Source organism: Gavia stellata, chromosome 26 (genome assembly GCF_030936135.1).
Source record: "Gavia stellata isolate bGavSte3 chromosome 26, bGavSte3.hap2, whole genome shotgun sequence".
Taxonomy (NCBI): domain Eukaryota; kingdom Metazoa; phylum Chordata; class Aves; order Gaviiformes; family Gaviidae; genus Gavia; species Gavia stellata.
Window position 1 is genome coordinate 3,450,515 of NC_082619.1, and position 18,384 is coordinate 3,468,898.

Sequence of the window (18,384 nt, forward strand, 5' to 3'; positions counted from 1 at the left end):
TTTTTGTTGACCTTCACCTGTGAGAAAAACTCCTAATGAAATGTGTTGTGGAAAAGCAGGGAAGGCGGGATTCACTACGGAGCTATGAAAGGTCTGGGAGTGAACAGCGCAGCCGCTGACAATCTGAGGCTCCAGAGCTGCGCAGCTCCTGGCACCTTAAATTTGCTGTTTGTTTTCTTTCTGTTACAAGTTTCTTCGGTGTCATATTTTCCACACCGCATACCGTGCCGGTGGAGGCACGGACACTCCCTGCCCCTGAGAGCTTGTGACAAGACGGAACAGAGAAGGGAGGGAGGGAGGCGGGTGGCTGGAGATGGAGCTCCGGGAGGGACGGGAGAGGGAGAGGGAAACCTCTTCGGCGGCGATAGGGCAGGCCAAAGGAGGAGTAACTGTTAATAAGTTGTGATGGCAAGCGAAGGAAACACCCCCCCGGCCTGGTAAAGGCCGCGGCTGCCCCGGCCCGGGCCAGGGAGCCCGGCCTGGCACCCGCGTCCCCCCCGCAGCCGGGAGCCCTGAAGGAGGGGGCCGGAGCGGCCCGCGGGGCTGACGTGCGCCGGCCGGAGACGAGCTCGGGGGCAGCCCCGGGCGGCAGGGGGGAAAACGGCGGGGCTCGGCCCGTAGGGCAGCGGCTGGAGGAGGAGGAGGAATGTCCCGCGAGGAGAAACCCCTTCCCGCCCCGCTCCTGTAGCGAAGGGGAAAGGAGGAGCCCCGGCACCCGCGCACCCACACAGAAAACCCGGGGCAAAGGAGCGACGGCGCCGCCGCGGCCGCGAGGGAGGGAGGGAGGGAGCAGGGGCGGCCCGCTGCCGGCGGAGGGGTCGGGCGGGCGGAGCGCCGGCGGAAGGATACGGCAGGAGGGCGGGGGCGGGTGTGAGGCGGCCGGCGGTACAAGCCCCCCGACAGCGCGGGGGAGGGGCGAGCGCGGAGGCGGCCCGGCCCGGCCCGGCTCGGCGCAGGCTCCGCCGGGACGCGCAGCTCCCGCCTCGCAGCAGCGCAGCTGGGCCGGAACCGGGCCGGGAGGAGCGGAGCGGCGGCAGGAGCGGGCCGCGCCGCCAGCGCTCGCCGCGGGACTTTGCCCCGAACCGGGCCGGGACCGAGGGGCGCGCAGGCCGACGTCCGCCGGCTCCGCGGCTGAGCGGAGCGAGCCCGCCTGGGGCCTCGCCGGCAGGCCGGGCCGCCGCGCCCCGCTCTAGCTCGGGCCGAGGCGGGACAGGCGGAGCGGTGGGGCATGGACCTGCGGGCCTAAAGGCGGCGGCGCGGCGGCCGCCCTTCCCGGCCCCCCTAGGGGCGAGCCGGCGGGCGGGGGGTCGGGGCGGGCCGGCAGCGGGACATGGGCCCCTGCGCGGCGGCCCTCAGGACACCGGCAGCTGGCGGGGCGCGCCGCCCGCCCCCCGCGGGCGAGAGGCCGTAAACAGCGGCGGGGAGGGGGGACCCCGCGGCGGGCGGGCACCCCCTCCTGCCGAGAGCGAGCCGGGGAGGCGGGCGGGCGGCCCCGGCGGCGTGGGGAGCCCCGCGAGCAGCCGGCCCCGCTGCGGCGCTCCGCAGGTTCTCCCCGCTGGCCTGCCGCCTGCCAGGACACCCGGGCTTCCCCTCCGCGCTGAAGCTCCGGACCGGTGAGGATTGGTTGCTTCGGAAGACTTTCTCGGCACGCATTACTTTTCCCCTCTTCCTTGGGGCCGAGGAAGCATCGAGGGGAACAGCTTGTTTTGTTGTGGTGTTTTTTTTTTTTTTTCTTGAACATCCCCCACACCTCACTTCCGTGGTCTGGATATTCTGGGTGACGGCAAGAAGAGTTTTGGAGTTGTTTTGGATTTTTTTTTTTTTTCCCCCTGCCCTTGAACTGAATTTGTCCTCTGTGCATGCCTCTTCTGGAGCAAGGCTGGATCCTGAACCTCAGTGCATGTGGGGGGCAAGGCCTCATTAATATTCCTGCAGTAATCGTAAAATGTAAATTGGATAATACGACTTCTTGCCAAAGGCTCCAATGAGTGGCACACAGTCCACAATCACGGACAGGTCAGTATTAAATGAGATTTCCCCCCCTCTCCCCCCCAAAGTCTAGGCTTTTCCCAGAGCTTGTTACTTTGCGTTCTGACTTCGGTGACAGCGTGACAGACGGGATCAGAAAAGTGGGATTAAATCTGAGTTTCTGGGAATCAGCACGTACCTGGGGTGGCTGACTGTCAAGGCAACTGGTTTAACTTTGAAACTGGAGTATTTCAAGTCCAACTGCTTTCAACCCTGCCAGGCTGACTTTGTAAGAACAGGGATTGTAATTCAGCTTCCAGGATGGGTTGGTACTGGAAGGAATACCAGAAGGAACTGTTTCTATGTGAAGTTAAAGCAGGCTAAGTGACAAGAGTTTAGGATACAGCTCGAGTCTGAACTCAAAAACCACGTAGAGGATGGACTTGCTTCTCGTTAGGTCAAGCATTGTAGGCTTCCAAAGAGAGGTCACTTCAGGTGAGGGCAGGAAGGATAGTTGATGAGCAGGAATGTCTGCTGGTGTCTACACTACCTTAGCAGTAATCTCTTCCTTACTTTAGATACCTGCTCAGGCCTCTGGGCTTCTCTGCAGGTGCTGCTGTGTGCATTTCATTAGCAGTCTAGGATTCTCTTGCTTCTACTGGGATGCTTCAGAGGCAGGGGAAAAAAATGTATTTTGTGAGAAAAAAATCAAGTAGGAAACCTCTTATGTGCTTTTGAGACAAGGATGGAATGAGTGTCTTCAGGTTTTTTTGACTAAAGGAAAAGATACTTTTTTGATGCTTGTAAGCTGAAAAAACTTCCCTTTTATTGTGTTTTTTATTATATTCTTCTTTATTGTGTGTATTTGGTGGTTAAGGTGTGAACGTGTGTGACAAAGGCCTCGCTGCTTAGGTGTTCCGTGACCAATACAAGCACTTCTGGCACAGGAGAGAAACCAGGGCTGGGACAGAGAGATGATGCTTTTGGGTGCCTGAGATCACCTTTCAGACTCCAGGTGTGGGCAGGAAAGAGAGCGAGTGTAGTTCTCACTTCCAGTTAGGCCTTGTCGTGACTCCACAGGTCTTAACAGACAGTACAGTGCCCTAGCAGTGTGAAAGTCTGTGTTCATGACTGTGCTGTTCATAGAGTACTAAATCTTTGAAATGAATTGTGTTGTATGTTTGTACTAACAGAATAGATGACAAAAGAAAATACGACTCTCTTTTGCAGTGCATGTACATGAGATACTCTTGAGTTGCAGGACATTTTTGTTCTGTACCAGGCAAGACAGCAACAGTAAAAAGAAGGTGGTGTTTCAGAGGCTTTGTGAGAATTTTGTCACGTACTTAAGAGTGTATGTCTTATGGCAGGTTGTAAGATATCAAAAGGAATGACAGGATTTTTGTACCAAGAAGCAGTTGAGTGATGCATGGGAAGGAAAAGCATGAGGACAGGGAATTTAATTTGCTTGTTAAAAAACCAAAATACTTTCCATTATTGAATTGGAACAGCCAAATTGAAAATGTAGTAGAGACAAAAAATGTCTCATTTCCTTTTGCTTTCAGTCATGTCAAGAGGATGTTTCTGTTTGGTGTTCCATTAAGGTTCTGGTTCAAAAGACTTTTGATGTCAGGTAAGGAGCTGTCTCCACAGCCCTGGCAGTCAGAGCTTTCTGGCAGCAGGGTTGTGTGGTGGTTGGGGGAATGCAGGGAAGCTGGGCCTGGCCTTGCCATCACTCTTCACCTCTGACCTGAAGGAACCCCAGCTCTGGGGGTGCGAAGGGAATTCAGTCATCGTGGCCCGTTTATTCCCTGGCTGAACCTTTCAGCAGAGCGCTGGATGTGATGGTGGTGTGTGTTCTCATCATGTGGACGTCTGCTTTCTGGCTTACTGCTCCATTCTATCTACAGCATTGTGCAGGATCTGGAGGGGGGTGGTTTTTGGTCACTGCTGTCCTAGCAGTACGTTGATGAAAAGCTTGCTTTCCCATTAGGCCCGAGAAGCCTTTCTACTGCCTCTTTAAATCCAGCTCTTAAGCTTGGAACGTAAAGCAGGTGCAATATAAATAAATTCGAGGCTTTTAGTGTCCTTAGATCTACACGGTGTAAGTCATAGGACATGTTAAATTCTCTCCATATTTATCAGTGACCTTCCTTAGTGGGATCGAGTTGGGAACTGCCTTAAAACAGAAAAACCCAGCTTGCATCTGTGCCAAATGATACTATGAATATGATAGGATAGCATGGGCCTGCATTTTTCTCTGTATTAGCTTTATGTGTTTGCATTTTACGTCTGTATAGCTGCTTAAATCCCTGTTACAGACAGAAAATATTTCCTTTTGTATTCCTTCAGTATAAGATGGCAATCATACCATGTGTTTTGATAGCTGTTTGATGTTTCCCTTGTCCAGGTTGCACTTGTCCCATCCTTTACGTGGTTTATGTCTTTTACCTTCTTTGTTGATGATGTCATGTATGGCATTAAAGTATATGTAAATTAGAAGGAATGTATGAATGGTCATTTCTAGATTTTTTCATTAAGCCCCTTCTTTTTTTTGCCTCGTAGTGTTTTCTTCTTTTTCCCAAGAAAATTCAATGGATTTTAGTGTCTGAGACTATGCTGAAATACAGTCTTGCCAGTTCACATCTCACATGTCTGGGATAATTTTCTCTGTGGACTAAACCTTAACCCAGTTCATTTTGATAATGGTTGTGCTTCATCCCTTGGTTGGATTCTGTTATCCAACTGGCTCATGAAGCAACATAATTTTCTTGCGTCTTTTCCCGCCAGTGTCTTAAGACTGGAGGGAGGTGAGTGCCTGGGGGAATATCAGGTATTGAACAAAAAGACATAAGAGGTGTTAAGATTTCTGGGGATGTAATGACTGTTCAGCAAAGTTACTCAAGAAGCTCTGACACATGCTGTTCATGGTCAGCTACTCAGCATTTGGAGAAACGGGTAAACGATGCTAGCAGAAAAAAGATTATCTTGTAACATAGTACTTGATGTTTAGAAATACATAAGCAAAAAATGGTCCAGGATAGCCACGGTGTCCTGTGTGGCTTCTGATGGTATGAGAGAGTCAGAAAGTTAAGCAGTGACATTTACTTCCCTTTCTTTCTTTCTTTCAGGATGTTCTTTTACTTTGTCAGCTGCTTCTTTTCATAATCCTGTTGCCCAGTGGACCATATCAAACAATTCATCTTCAGCCTTATTGCTCTGCCACTTTATGTTTGTAAACATTTACACCCTCTTAATTTAATCCTCCCTTAGCTATGCTGTGTTTGTTCAGAGGCCTCCTAAGGTGGCATTTATCTTGCTTAACTTAATAAGTCTTTGAGGTAGACATCTCTGTCTGAGCTGTTTGTCTAGATTGCCTTTATACTTAGTGGAAGAAAATAGGCACATCTAGGGGACCATTTCTTATCCTAAAGTAGGTATCTAAAATTGGTCAGGTGAATGATGAAATGCCTGCTTGTTTTCATCCAGCTCTGGATTTAGGTGAGATTTGCCATACCTTTTAGTCTGAAAATTTCTATTTTTTTCTTCACAAATTGCTGTCTCGTAACTAGTGCCACGTTGGATTTTTGTTGCTGGATGCTGTTTTGGGCTGTCGGTGTGAGGATTTTGGAAGGGGAGATTGGACTACAGGGATGATGATCTAAGGCTAGCTTTGGGAACTCACTCCGGGTAGGGTGTGTTAGAGGAGGTGTTTTCCTCTTGCTTCTGTGAGACTGCGTATGAGCGTGCCCACATTCTCTCCCTTCAGAGCTCTTCTGGCCCAGATGCACGAGGGCAGACCGGCTGGCTTTGGGCGTTGCTCTGTTCTGCTGTTTGTGGCAGGCGACACATGGCTGAGCGAGATAAGGGTTTTATTCTTTGCAAGGACATACTGGGGCCGGGATGAAATTCGGCCATTTGCAGGCTCGGGTTGGCCACTAAAGGATGATCAGAACTCTGCTGTATCCTGTTATGACACTAAAGAAACATTTGTATGCGATTAATTTTTTTTGTGTGTCTCATAGTTAACTGTATTTTTCTTCCTGTAACCGTTCCAAACACGCTGCAGAGTTGAGCAATTGCATGGCCGCAGAACTTGCTTTATGTTTCTTTCTGTTTATTAAAGCACAATAAAAGAATGGAGGCTCTCGCTGCTTTTGCAGTACCTTGTTGAGGAACTGATGACTCTCCATACGCAGTTGCTTGCAAATGAGTTTTATTTATAACAGTGCTGTAGTTTCTGTTGCTATGATTGGAAAATAAGAGAGGTAGAATTTACACATAATTACCCTTGAGAGGTTTTAATTGCTGATTTGCTCCTGACTTGGTACGAAAATAGACCCTAATTGTTTCTTATCTGCTTAGATGCACTTTCCCTGTCTTTGGCTGTTTGTAAGTCCCCTAGTAACTGGGGCTTCTTTAACGGTATGGTGGGGAAAAAGGGTTTTATTTTTTCCAGCAGGGTAAGGGTAAGAACATCATGCAAAGTTACACCTTAGTGTTATTGAGTAGCTAGATGTTATTATCATGCATTTATTTAATTAGTAGAGTCTGTAAGATCTAATACTTATGGAAAGCTGCAGCACAATATCTGTTTCTATGGACTAAAAAGTGTAATAGCCATTGAGGCAAGTCATCTTGTGCTTTCCATCATTGTGCCTTCACTATGTTTGCAAATTAGTAGTTGACATAGTCTGTACATAAATTCATTTTTTATTTTGCTTTTATTGAAGCTGTCAGAAGAGAGTACTGTCTGTGATGTTTACTGTTGGCTAGGAAGCAAATGCTACCAGTTCATGCTGCATAGTTTATTAGGGTTTTTACTGGAGACAGAAGTGGAGGTGAGCTTGATTTTCTAGTTTTGAATAGAGCTGTGGGCGTCATGATTATTTGGGTGGAGGCAGGAATGATATTTCATCTGTTAGCCCAATTGTATAATTCTCCCTGTGCATATAACTCCTATTATGGCATTTATTAGTGTTTTGAATGGATAGATTAGGAACGGTACTGGGATGTAGGCTACTTCAGTTTTAGACTTTTAAAAATCTTGTCCAGATTCACAGGAATCAGGGCGCGATACATTTGGCAGCCAAAAAATACTCGCCGGAGCTAATTATGGAGAGCCTACAGGGCATGAGGGATTGCATGAAAAGTCTGGAGAAATGGTCTGGTGATAATCTGAGCTCTTCAGATACCATTCCTGTCAAAGTGATGGGGGCCTAGGTAAATGTGAAACATATAAACCCTGCTGCGAGATGGAGGGACCTTTTTGACTTTTCCAGCCTGATGTAGTCTGTTCCACAGAGAACTCTTAGACTGACTTATCATGGTAGTGTCTGACTGCTGGTAGTGTGTTGACACAACTAATGACTGTCATGTGTGGGTTGTCCTTCTCCATGTTGTGCCCCTCCCCTTTCTTCCTCTGGAAAATTGTTTGCACATTGGAATGCTTAAAGATCACTGTTCTGTTTTGTTAATGCCTGCTGCTGTCCTATTTAGAGATGCCTGAGAAGAAACGTGCATCTTACCCTTGGAGCAGAAGTTGCTGAGGTCACTGGTGAACTTTGTGGGTGTTCATTCGTGATCTTCTCAGACCAATCTTTATAAAACTGACTTCTGTATTGATGAGTGTGACCCATGTGGGAGAAGAGCTTCTTGGTCCTTGAGGGTGGCAGCACTGATCACAGTCTTTTTACTGGAAAGCAAAGTAGTCTTCTGGTTGCTCTCAGAACTATTCTGTATCGTATTGTAAAAGTAGTGATTTAGGCATTGAAGATTATTTGGCAGTCCATCTGAAGGTAGTGTAGAGCATTCATGTATTTGCCTGGGGAGAGCGGAGCAGACACCTGTAGCAGTTATTTTACACATTTCATGACTATATCCCAAGATCTTTTGATTATTTCAAGAAGTGAGGTCTCCTAGTGAATTTGTGCCTTAAGTATTTTGTGTGAATCCTGTTCAGTGAGTAGCTTCAGTGCCTGCTTCTGTTTTCCTGCTTTCCCAAGAAGCTTTGGAGTATAATCAATAGGATTTTTGACATTAACTGGTTTTTTTCCCCATTTTTTCCACAGTGTTCTGGGTGGCATTGTTTGCCTTTCATGGTTACAACCGTCAACCCCCACCCTGGCCAGCCCAGTGCTACAGCTTGTAGTTATGCAAAGTGTCTCAAAGAGGAGCAGTGTTTGCTGTGTTCTGGAGACTGAATTCTCCACTTAAATCTGTAGGTGGTCCTTCGGGGTCACCGGGGAAGTATGTTGGCTGTGCTGCTTGAAAGATAAGCTTAGGCCCTTGCTTTCAAAGCTTTATCCACCAGGTTTCTCATTGAATATCTCTTCCTTCCCTCTGAAAATTAGCAGTAGGAGGCTTGTTAATGAATCCCATTTGTATTATCCTTGGGTTTCTACACTGGGTGATCTGAGATGCTAACAAAAATGCTTCTTGTAGCATTCCTAAGGCTCTGCAAATATTCCTCCGCCTAAGCACTCTCCCTTCTTTTGCTCTAGTCCTGATATTTTATCTACTTTGAGATATATCTTGCACAAGAAAGATGTAGTTGTCAATAGCACTAAGAGAAAATAGACTTGAATGCATACTTTCTGGTAGGTGATGCCATGTTCTGTTCTGTGGCCCTGTTCTGGATAATTACTAGGTTTAAAGAAAAGAAGCGTTAGTTCATGTCTCAGCTTGATTAAACTAGGGTCAGGAGCCTGGATGTAGATAATGTCTTAACGTCAGAAGACAGGGCTCAAAATAAGGACAGGGGAAGCAGTAGCAAAGTAATTAGTAAAATGAAAAGGGATGTAAAACCTGCAGTGTTTGATTAAGAATGTACAAGGGATAAAATACAAGGCAGGATACATACAAAATAGGAACAGCACACTTAGAAAAAGACAGGAAGAAACAAAGTTTACTTATTTCTCTTTTAAAAGAAAACATTTAAAAATAAATATATTAAAAATGACAGGAAAAAGCAATGTCCTTATTTTTAAAATGTAAGCATAAGTATAAATAGTAAAAACAAAACAAACAATGTTCAGACTGTGACATTCACAAATCGTCTACTAAACATCACTTATGCTTTGTTATTACTCTGCATCCTTTCCTTGAGTATTTTCAGTATTGTGTCTGTTTGACTTCTAAGACGAATGGGCAAGAACCCTTTCTTGCATAGTCAAACCATTTAGCAAAGTCTGATGCTAAATAAGAAATGTTGCTGTTTACGTTTGTTGGCAAATGCTTAAATATTATCTACATGGCTATTTTAAGCTTTGTTTTGACAACACTGAAACTTCTGCGCTCTGTGATGTCAGTTGGTAAGGTACTTCACTAAATTGCTCTGGCACTGGCGATGCAAATGAGTGGTGTCCTTTCTGAGGCTTAATACCTGAGGCATAGCACATGAGTTCCTGTACTTGAAATAATTTAGTTGTACTCTGTCTGGATCATTGTCGTATTAGTTACTTGGATAGTTCAAATGTCCTGCTGAAGATAGGCAGTGTCCCTTGCAGGACTGGTATGCTAACAGTGTGTACTGTCCTGGAAGCGGCACTTGGGCCTCAGTTCATTTAAGGGTTCAGAAAAACTAAACCTTTTACAATCAGGGAGCAGCGCTATGTAAAAGATGGACTGAACCGTGTGAATTGAGCAAAAAAGCCTCTTTTGGTGGTTATAAAGAAGTTGCAGTGTTGATGCTAGAAACCTAAGGGAGAATCCCCACAGTTATGGGAGTTCTTGGTTGCTCTCAGCTGGCACAAGAAATGCGTACGCAAGGGCAAGACTCGAACTGGTTTGCATCTGCTCCTGAGCTCTTGAAATATATATTGGAAGTCCTCAGAGATATTGGTGGAAATCTTAATTTTATCCAAGTGCTGTTCTTCCTTGAAACTGTGAGTAGCAGCACAACTATTCTTGTTTATATGAGAAGCTGATCTTGAATTTATTTGCATACTGTGAATCCTGGTTTGTGGTATCACAGGCAATCATTTTACCAAGAGCTTGGGTGACTTCTCAGGATGAACCAGTAACCTGTGAAGAGTCGGATACTCTTTTATGGAGTCCTGAGTGAGCTGTAGTGCTGGAAGGGGGTTGGAAAGCTTAGGTGGGACCTGAATTGACCTGAGCAAGCATTTCCCAGTCTGGAGGAGAAGACCCATCTATTTAATAAAGCACTAGACTGATCTGAGACAGGTACAGGATCCTGAGTCCACCACTCCCATAAACATACAAGCTTCAACCTGCAAGCTTACCTAAAGTATCTGATGGCTGCTTGAAAGTCTTTTTACCCTGTTACGATAGTGGCTGTTAGTGTAGCTTATTGGCAGCACATCAGACAAGGCGTCTCCTCTCAGTACTCCTGTGGCACAGAGGCACCATTGCATGCCTCTGTCATGCCCAGCTGCAAAAGAATATTCTGATGAGTAGGGACTGACATCAAAACTACCAGAAAAGTGTTGGAAAAGGGGGAAAAGAAGAGAATTGATGGAGGGAAGCTATAATGAGTTAAGAGAAAAAGGAAATAGGAAAAAGCTGCAGTGTAAGACATGAGAAAGTCAATAGGAAATGAGTGACAGGGAGAGAAATGGGAGAGGTGGTGGCAGCTGCCAGATAGGAGAGAGGTTTCCTGTCTGCCAGTGCATTCTGAAGGCACACGTCAGCCGTAAAGGACTAAGACCTGCTGGTGTAAGGCAACAAACCCTGACAACTATGTTGAGTTATCTGTGGAGGACTGAAGAGACGTGTTTGGCGTCTGAGAGTACCCATCTATTTCTTGAGGAGGCTGTGCGGATACTGTTTGGGACCAGAGAACTCTTTCAGCCGTTGTAATGTCTTCTAAAATTTTGCTCTGGTTTGAGTGACGGCAAGTCCTATATGACAGTATTGGCAGCATGATGGTGATAATTCCTGTTCTTTCGTTAAGTGGCTTTCAGAGTTGATGCTTGCAAGTAAAAAAATAATGCGGTTTTCTGATCTGTGTTGATAGGATAGCTTTTTCCACCTTCTGAAAAATTATGATTATGTGATGTCCCAAATTAGGCAGCAACTTCAGCCAAAAGTAAGCTGTTCTTCTTGGATCGTTTCTGGTTTTGAAAGAGTGATTTTTCCCCACTGCAGTGGACTGCTGTATAGCCATCTAACCTGACTTAGGTAGGCAGCATCATAACAACTTTGAAAAAATATTCCGGGGCAACTGTAATAGAGAGACGGGGATGACTTTACATGATGTGAACTCCCTAAATGTAAGGGTGGGGGGGAATGGTGGTTAATCAGAAATACTTCTGTGTCAAGGATAAAAGTTCTTAGCTTAGAGATCTCATAATGATGAACTGCAGCTCTTAAGTTGGCAATTTGTTCTTGCTGTCTGTTGAGAGACACAAAATGATAGGTTGTGGTTTGCCCTGCGTAGTCCCTGCGGTTTCTATAGCGGAAGTGGTTCATGTGGGTGCAGATCTGATCTTAGCAAACCAACAAGCTCAATCATTTTGGCTGGGGAAGGTGGTATGGGAATACTGCAGAGAGAGCCGTTTGCAATTGTTGTGGGATTTGCGTCAAAGTCTGTAGGGCACTGGTAAAATGAATACCTTTGTTGCAGACTTCTTCTCTACCCTTGAGTTATAACAGAACCTTCAGCAGTAAAAGAAAATATCTTGTAATAGTCTGGAAATGAGCACATGATCTAAAAGAACTTTGCTCTGTGTCTGGTCTAGTCGCTTCAGTGGCGGGTGCCTTCGTGTACAAGTTTGATAATACTTACTCAACGGTTGGGAAGTATAATGTTGTCAAGCGCTGCAGCACTTTGAGTAGTATTGAAAGCTCCAAGTTTTACACTCGGATATGTCAGGTCTGTGAAGTTATGTAAAATGTTAAGCCCACTCACATTATGGAAATTGTTGTGAGAATAAAATATTGTAATACTGGGTGGGGGGGAAGGGGTGTGGAAAAGGCAAGCATACTTTTCTGTTCTTCCAGTGTGGAAAGATGTAGGAATGTTGGTGATAGCTTTAAACACTAGAGTGTTGTTTACTTTGGATGTTAACCAGTGCAACTGCAGCTCTATGTATTGCATAGCAAACCTTGACCTCCTCTCCCTTTTCCTTTTAGTAGACTTATTATCAGGTTTTGCCCTCGTCAGTGAGACATTAACTATGTTTTTTGGTGTCTGCACCTGTTCACCCGTGCCTTTGACTCCCCCTCCATAGATGGGGTATCTGGCTGTGCTCTGGCCCTAGTAATCCAGATGTGCAGCCCCTGGTTTAGGCCAGAAAAACACTTCTTTCCTGGTAGTGTGAAACATGCTTGCTCGGTTGTGAGACACAGTAATGCTGCCTGGAGGGTGCCAGGCGAAGGGAAAGCATCGCTGTGTGCTGATCAGCGCTTGTTTTGACAGTTGGCACCAGCCTTGCTGGAGGAGGCTCTCTCTCTCAGCAGAGCTCCTGGGTCACGTGTAAAGCAGAAGCAGATAATTAAGCTTAAGCTGGAAGGGGGAGAGGAAATAGCCTTGCAACAGGTTTGAGTTTTGGGCAGCCTGCAAATCTAAGTGCTCTTGCTGGAATTCAGCCAGGTGGAGAGAACCTGCCCCTTTCCTCCTTTCCCCCCTTTTTATTTTAAATTTTTCCATCATCGTGGCTCTGCGGCTGCTGGGAGGCAGCCTCACTGAGCCTGCTTACTTACTGCAATGACAAGAACATCACAGTGGCTCGGAGTGTGCTGAAAACCTTGCTCCGTCTGTTGTTCTTCATATAGGGAGAAAATGGCTCCTTCAGATCTATAACATGGTTCTTGGAATATTCATGGGGTTCGATCAGTTGTTGGATCAGCAAATGGCTTCAGAAACTTGCCGAAGTTTACTCCACCAAAATAAGTTGGTTCCTCTGCTTTCATTGGGAAGTGGGAATATATTTTCCCAAAAATAAATGTTCATTTAGAGTGTATGGAGGGATTTAGGGTTTTTCTTTTTTTTTCTTTTTTTCTTTTTTTAAATGAGATGTCTTTTAGATTAAAACTGCAGTTGGCTCCAGAAGAGCATTTCAACAGCTAGGTAAAGAGGAAAAAAATAACAAAGAACATACAAATAATGAGGTGGGGTTTGGGTTTTTTTTGTTTGTTTAAAACAAAAAAAATTGTAATTGGTTGTCAGGACAGGCACAAAAGGACTCTGGACACTTCCAACAAGGGGACCTTGTTTATTTAAATCCCCATGTGAAATCTCTTCATCTTCTTCCTAAAGCTGTATTTGGATCAGTTTGCTGTGGTAGTAAATTTGAAATACAATTATTAGCTGTATGGCAATGAGAAGCCTACTCAAAATATCTGGGACCCCAAACCAGAAAGCTTGTTTCCTGTGGGATTTTAAAGAAATACTTTCTCAGTCATGCTAAAGCTGGTAGCATTCCTGAAGGTGGTTGCATGCTCTGAGAATCCATGAGTGCTGCATCCTCCCTTTGTCTCTGTCATCTCTCCAGCTGTGTGCACACTGGATATAGATGTCAAGCTGCATGAATCTGGCACAGGAATAACAGATCTGTGGGGCAGCCTTTTTGTCATACTTTGGCTGTCACCGTGGCCCCAGGATCTGTTTCTCAATGGCAGTCACCCCAATTCACTTGCATGATAACGTGCAGGAAGAAATGCCCAGTAGCAAATGAATTTTGTCTTGTAGGATTGCGAGCTGCCTCTACTCTCCCCCTCTTCTGTCTTCCATCACATGGGGATGTTTGCTTTAGATTAAAGCACTTCTGTTGGCATCCTGGTGGTTTCCATGCCGCAGTGGGTCTGATTACATATATTCCATTTCAGAACCCTGGGGCAGAAAATACCTTGGGAGAAATTGCCTTACTGCAGGCTGTTCACAAATTTAAAGAAAACTATATTACCCTTACTGATTTAATGCACTGAGTACTGATGTTTTGCTGGTGACCAGTGCTTAATTTTTATGTTTGCAAGTTTCTTGCATGTGTGGTGACTTGAATCATCTCAGTTACTTAAACTCAGCTGTTGGTTATGGTGATAACACAATGTTTTGTTTAATCCTGTGAGGATGTTTGACTGTGGACAACTGCTGATGGGTAGTGAATGTGTTCAGTTAATACAGTATAGTGGAAATTAGATAGGGATGTCTGTATATTGGCATTTGGAGCATGCTTTGATACAACACCGAGGGAGTTGTGGATTCTTGCAAGCATGGATGACTCTCAGATCTAGCTGATCAGAACAACAAGTATATTAAAGTTTATATAGGTAGGCTGCATACATGCTCTGCTTAAATGGAAATCATAATAGCTGATTTTGTATATTTGATGATCAAATGTTATCTGAAAAGCAGCTACAGTTACTGTGTTAAAATTTGCCTGGTTTTAGCACTATTGCCTCTCCAGAGGCTAAAGCAGGAAGTGTCTCGTGAGGCCACAGCAGTACTCAGCTTGTGAGGAAACACTCAAAAATTCAGATGAATCAGCTACTAGGCCCCACTAAAGTGCTGGTCTGCCTCGTTGAGGAAATGTATCGTCATAATTACACTGGTATAACTAGCTATGTCAATGCTCTTGCTTTGGAATATCAAAGTAAAAGGCAGATGCACGGTTGTAGTTACAATGGTAAAGCTTTCTGGCAAGATCTAAAATCTTCTTTTTCTCCCTGCCCATCCCCTGACCCCTTGCATGGCTTCGGTGGTGCGCTTTAGGCATTATGATTTCTGGGAAGGGGGAAATGGAGAGCCCTGGAAAAGACTGTTGATTATGCATTGGCTTGAGGGCAAAGGAGAATTGTCAATAGGACAGACTCAGAAATAAAATTAATTCTAGGGGAGGTAGCTCAAACTGGTATTTGGCTCATAGACAATGTCTGGAAACGCTGCAAACTCTGAATATCAATGGTTGTATGTTCCTTGTCACACTGAAGCGATGAGAGAATGAAAGTATGTTCTAGTGCGTTAAAGAAATGGATTTCTGCATTTTCAGAGGCTGGAGCTATGAATACAGGTATTGCTACCTTGCATTTTGGGTTTTTTTCCCTGCTTTTAGAACTTGGGAGTGTAAGGCTACAGATGCAGAATATAGTAGTGATAAAGCCAGTGCTGACTTGCTTATGCAGTCAATGTTTTGATCCAGTTCATGTCTCTTAATTTTTTTATATGTATGGTACTGTAAAGCTGGGGTGTGATAAAGTCTACAGTAGGTTGAGAATGACCTGCAAAATCCTTTGGAAAGAATAAGTCAAGCTTCCCCCCTTCCCCCTGGTTCTCGATATATAGTGAGCAGTTGGTAGAGTTTTTTTAAGCCTGAGGTTTTTTAATTGCTGAAAATTTCCAGCTCTAGAGTGTACCATAGCAAGGTTTTGAGTCCTAAATCCATGTTATTGATATTGTGTTTTTATCTCTTTGAATTATAACACAATTTTAGGAACTATGTTCAGCAGTTTGCTATGAATTAAGTAGATTTTTGTCTTAGAAAATGGTGTATCCCTGTTCTTGTTTTTCTCTCTTTTCAAATTGTCAACTAGACAGTAATTACTTGTCTCTCTCTTTAGTTTAGTATGCTGTTTTTTGGCATTGATTCAAATTTGAGTTTAGTGACTGGCATAAATATCATAGTTTGGAACTGTCTTGGGGGCTTTTTTTTTCATAGCAGACTTACTGGAATTGGTTGAACTTAATTCAATGACAGGATAAGCAAAAATTTGTTTAGATAGGCTGTTCTGAAATGTTTAATGCCTTCTAAAATTGTTCGTGGTAAAAGATCAAGGAAGGAAACAGTATGACCTTTTAAATGAAGCTCCATATATCCCATTTTCCTATGCCAGAAGTCAGCCCAGACAATGAGAGACTGAAAGAATTAGGGTTCCCTTTCATAAAGGATCTTTCACTTTTTGCTTTTACAGATAGGTATTTCTTTTATTGCATCACAGATTTAGCAGACTTTACAGCTGTCTTTTAATCGGTTTCCATATTTGTACCAGATCTTTCTTATTTTAATTACTGTCTGTAGAAGACTGTCCAGTAGCATGTTGTGTGTCACAGTAGAAAATGGTGGGTCCTTCTGTAATTTTTTCTTTGGTTAGCAGATTCTTTACTTCAGTAACATCTATTATTAGCAAATGCTTGCAATTTACAATTGCTTTTAAAGTTTTAATTACTTCAGTGTTTTCTTTTTTGAAGATGATTTTTTTAAGTACTGCATTTTGCTTGGGGTTAATGCAGCCATGCATTAAAAACAGACAGATGTGGTTCAGTCTTGTAATGATTGACTCTGTAAAATAGGTTGCCAGTCTAATCCTAACTTGTGCTGATACATGCTTTTTAGTCAGCTGGCTGGAGCCCAGAAGGTGGGTTCTATTCAGAGCAGAGCTAGAGGATTTGTATGGTGAATCATTCAGTGAGGTGTGTAATAATAAATTGGGTTGTATCTCAAGCAATAGAGCGCTGTTATATTTTCTTATCCTCTACCCCTGCTTTTGTATATTCCCACCCTGCTCAGTTTATTAATTTCTCTTATGTCTAAATCATGGTTGCTTTTTCCTTTGTGGGCAGTACTTCTCTGAAGTTTGTTCTACATTTGATTTGATCTCCTCTTGTTTCTACTATGCCAGTTTTTAATTTGAATTTTGCCTGACATTCTACAGATGCCGTCCCTTGAGTTTCACTTAGTGACTGCTGAAGCTGTGTGCACTAATGTACTTGGAAAGTTGGGGGTATTTCTTAAGAGGTTCTCGTCTGGTACCTAGGATCCTAAAAGCATTTGGTTAACTCTCATGTATGTAGCAAAATGCTCTGAAACCTGAAAGGTTGCAGGTCTTTTGGCTTACTTGCATGTGCATTGCTAGCACTCAGTTTAACTTTCCTTCCCAAATATGTTGTATATCCCACGTATCTGTGGCTTGGTTTCTGTACCTCACAGGGTGCCACACAGACTTCTCCTACCAATCTTTTAAAAGAGGAATTATGGTACTGATTTAAGATAGAATGGCTGAGTACTGGTCAAATAATCTGGATAGTATTTCTACTTCAGCAATTGTTGATCTGCTTTCTTACTGCAAAAATAATTTCCTGTTTCTGTACCTCAGTTTCCTATTTTTCAAACTAAGTTCCAGTAATTTAAGGCATGTTTCTAAGGGGCTGAAATAATGAAGGGTTTGTATATGTGAAGTGGTGGTTTTGTAAAATTATTACTTTATCTGACGTAAGCTCTCCTTAAATTGCCCACTCTGACTTGCAGAAATTCCTAAGAGGAAGTTTCTGTCTCTTCAACTTCCACTGCCTGTTGTATAATGCAACATACTTCAGATACTCAAATGAAATATTAACTTGTTTGTTCATCAAGTTGTCTTCTGTTTTCCATAAAGCATGCTGAAAGTAGCCAAACAGAAGATTTTCTTAGTCGTACTCTGCTTGTGAGTTGTTGATATTTCAGGCCAATAAAAGTTTATGAAAGAACGCGATCTATGCTGTGAAGGCGGAGAGGGTGAACTTACCCACTCCGCGCGTGTCACGTCTGTGGAGTTCTGCACATGGCAGAAAGGAATTGTCTGTAGGCGATGGAACAAGTGTGTGGACAACAGCTGCAGGTTGGGCAACGTTTGTGTGCTGCTGCTGTCAGAAACTGCATTGAAGGATCAATATCAGTTCTGTAAAGACAGAAGGTCAAAGACCAAGATGAGTCCAAAGCAAAAGTAAAATGTACATGACTTGAAAATAAGGCAGCATAGGCATAGAGGAAAAAAAAAAGGTATAGTTTATAGTTTTCTTGGTGACAGGAAAGAAGTGCCATTGTGAATGAAGTATGAGAGTTCTGACCTCTTTCTTTGTATGGAAAATAAAAAAAGACATTTGCCATACTTTCCTCCACTAAAGTGAAGTTCAGTGCCTCTAACATCTTTGACTTCTCAGTAGGTATCTATATTCTAAATAGTGGTCCACTATTTTTGTGCTTGAAAACACTCGGATGTTTCTCAGATCACACAGAATCACAGAATCATTAAGGTTGGAAAAGACCTGTAAGATCATCGAGTCCAACCATCAACCAGCAAACACCACCATGCCCATTAAACCGTGTCCCACAATCCACACATTCCTTGAACACCTCCAGGGATGGTGACTCCACCACTTCCCTGGGCAGTTTATTCCAGTGTCTCACCACTCTCTCAGTAAAGAAATTTTTCCTAATATCCAATCTGTCCAGAGAAGGGCGACGGAGCTGGTGAGGGGTCTGGAGCACAAGTCTGATGAGGAGCGGCTGAGGGAGCTGGGGGTGTTCAGTCTGGAGAAGAGGAGGCTGAGGGGAGACCTCATCGCTCTCTACAGCTACCTGAAAGGGGGTTGCAGTGAGGTGGGTGTTGGTCTCGTCTCCCAAGTGACTAGCAACAGGGCAAGAGGAAATGGCCTCAAGTTGCGCCAGGGGAGGTTTAGGCTGGATATTAGGAAAAATG

General features: G+C 44.3%; 1 protein-coding gene across 3 annotated transcripts in view; it reads left to right on the forward strand.

The window, feature by feature from the left end:
* Positions 1-1,738: 1,738 nt before the first annotated feature.
* ARHGEF12 (Rho guanine nucleotide exchange factor 12) overlaps positions 1,739-18,384 on the forward strand; it is a 76,739-nt gene continuing 60,093 nt past the window's right edge. For all 3 annotated transcript variants that reach the window (XM_059829623.1, XM_059829624.1, XM_059829625.1), the window contains exon 1: positions 1,739-2,016. In XM_059829623.1, the coding sequence (XP_059685606.1) occupies positions 1,985-2,016 (32 nt within the window). In that variant the 5' untranslated portion in view covers positions 1,739-1,984. The remainder of the gene's footprint in view (positions 2,017-18,384) is intronic.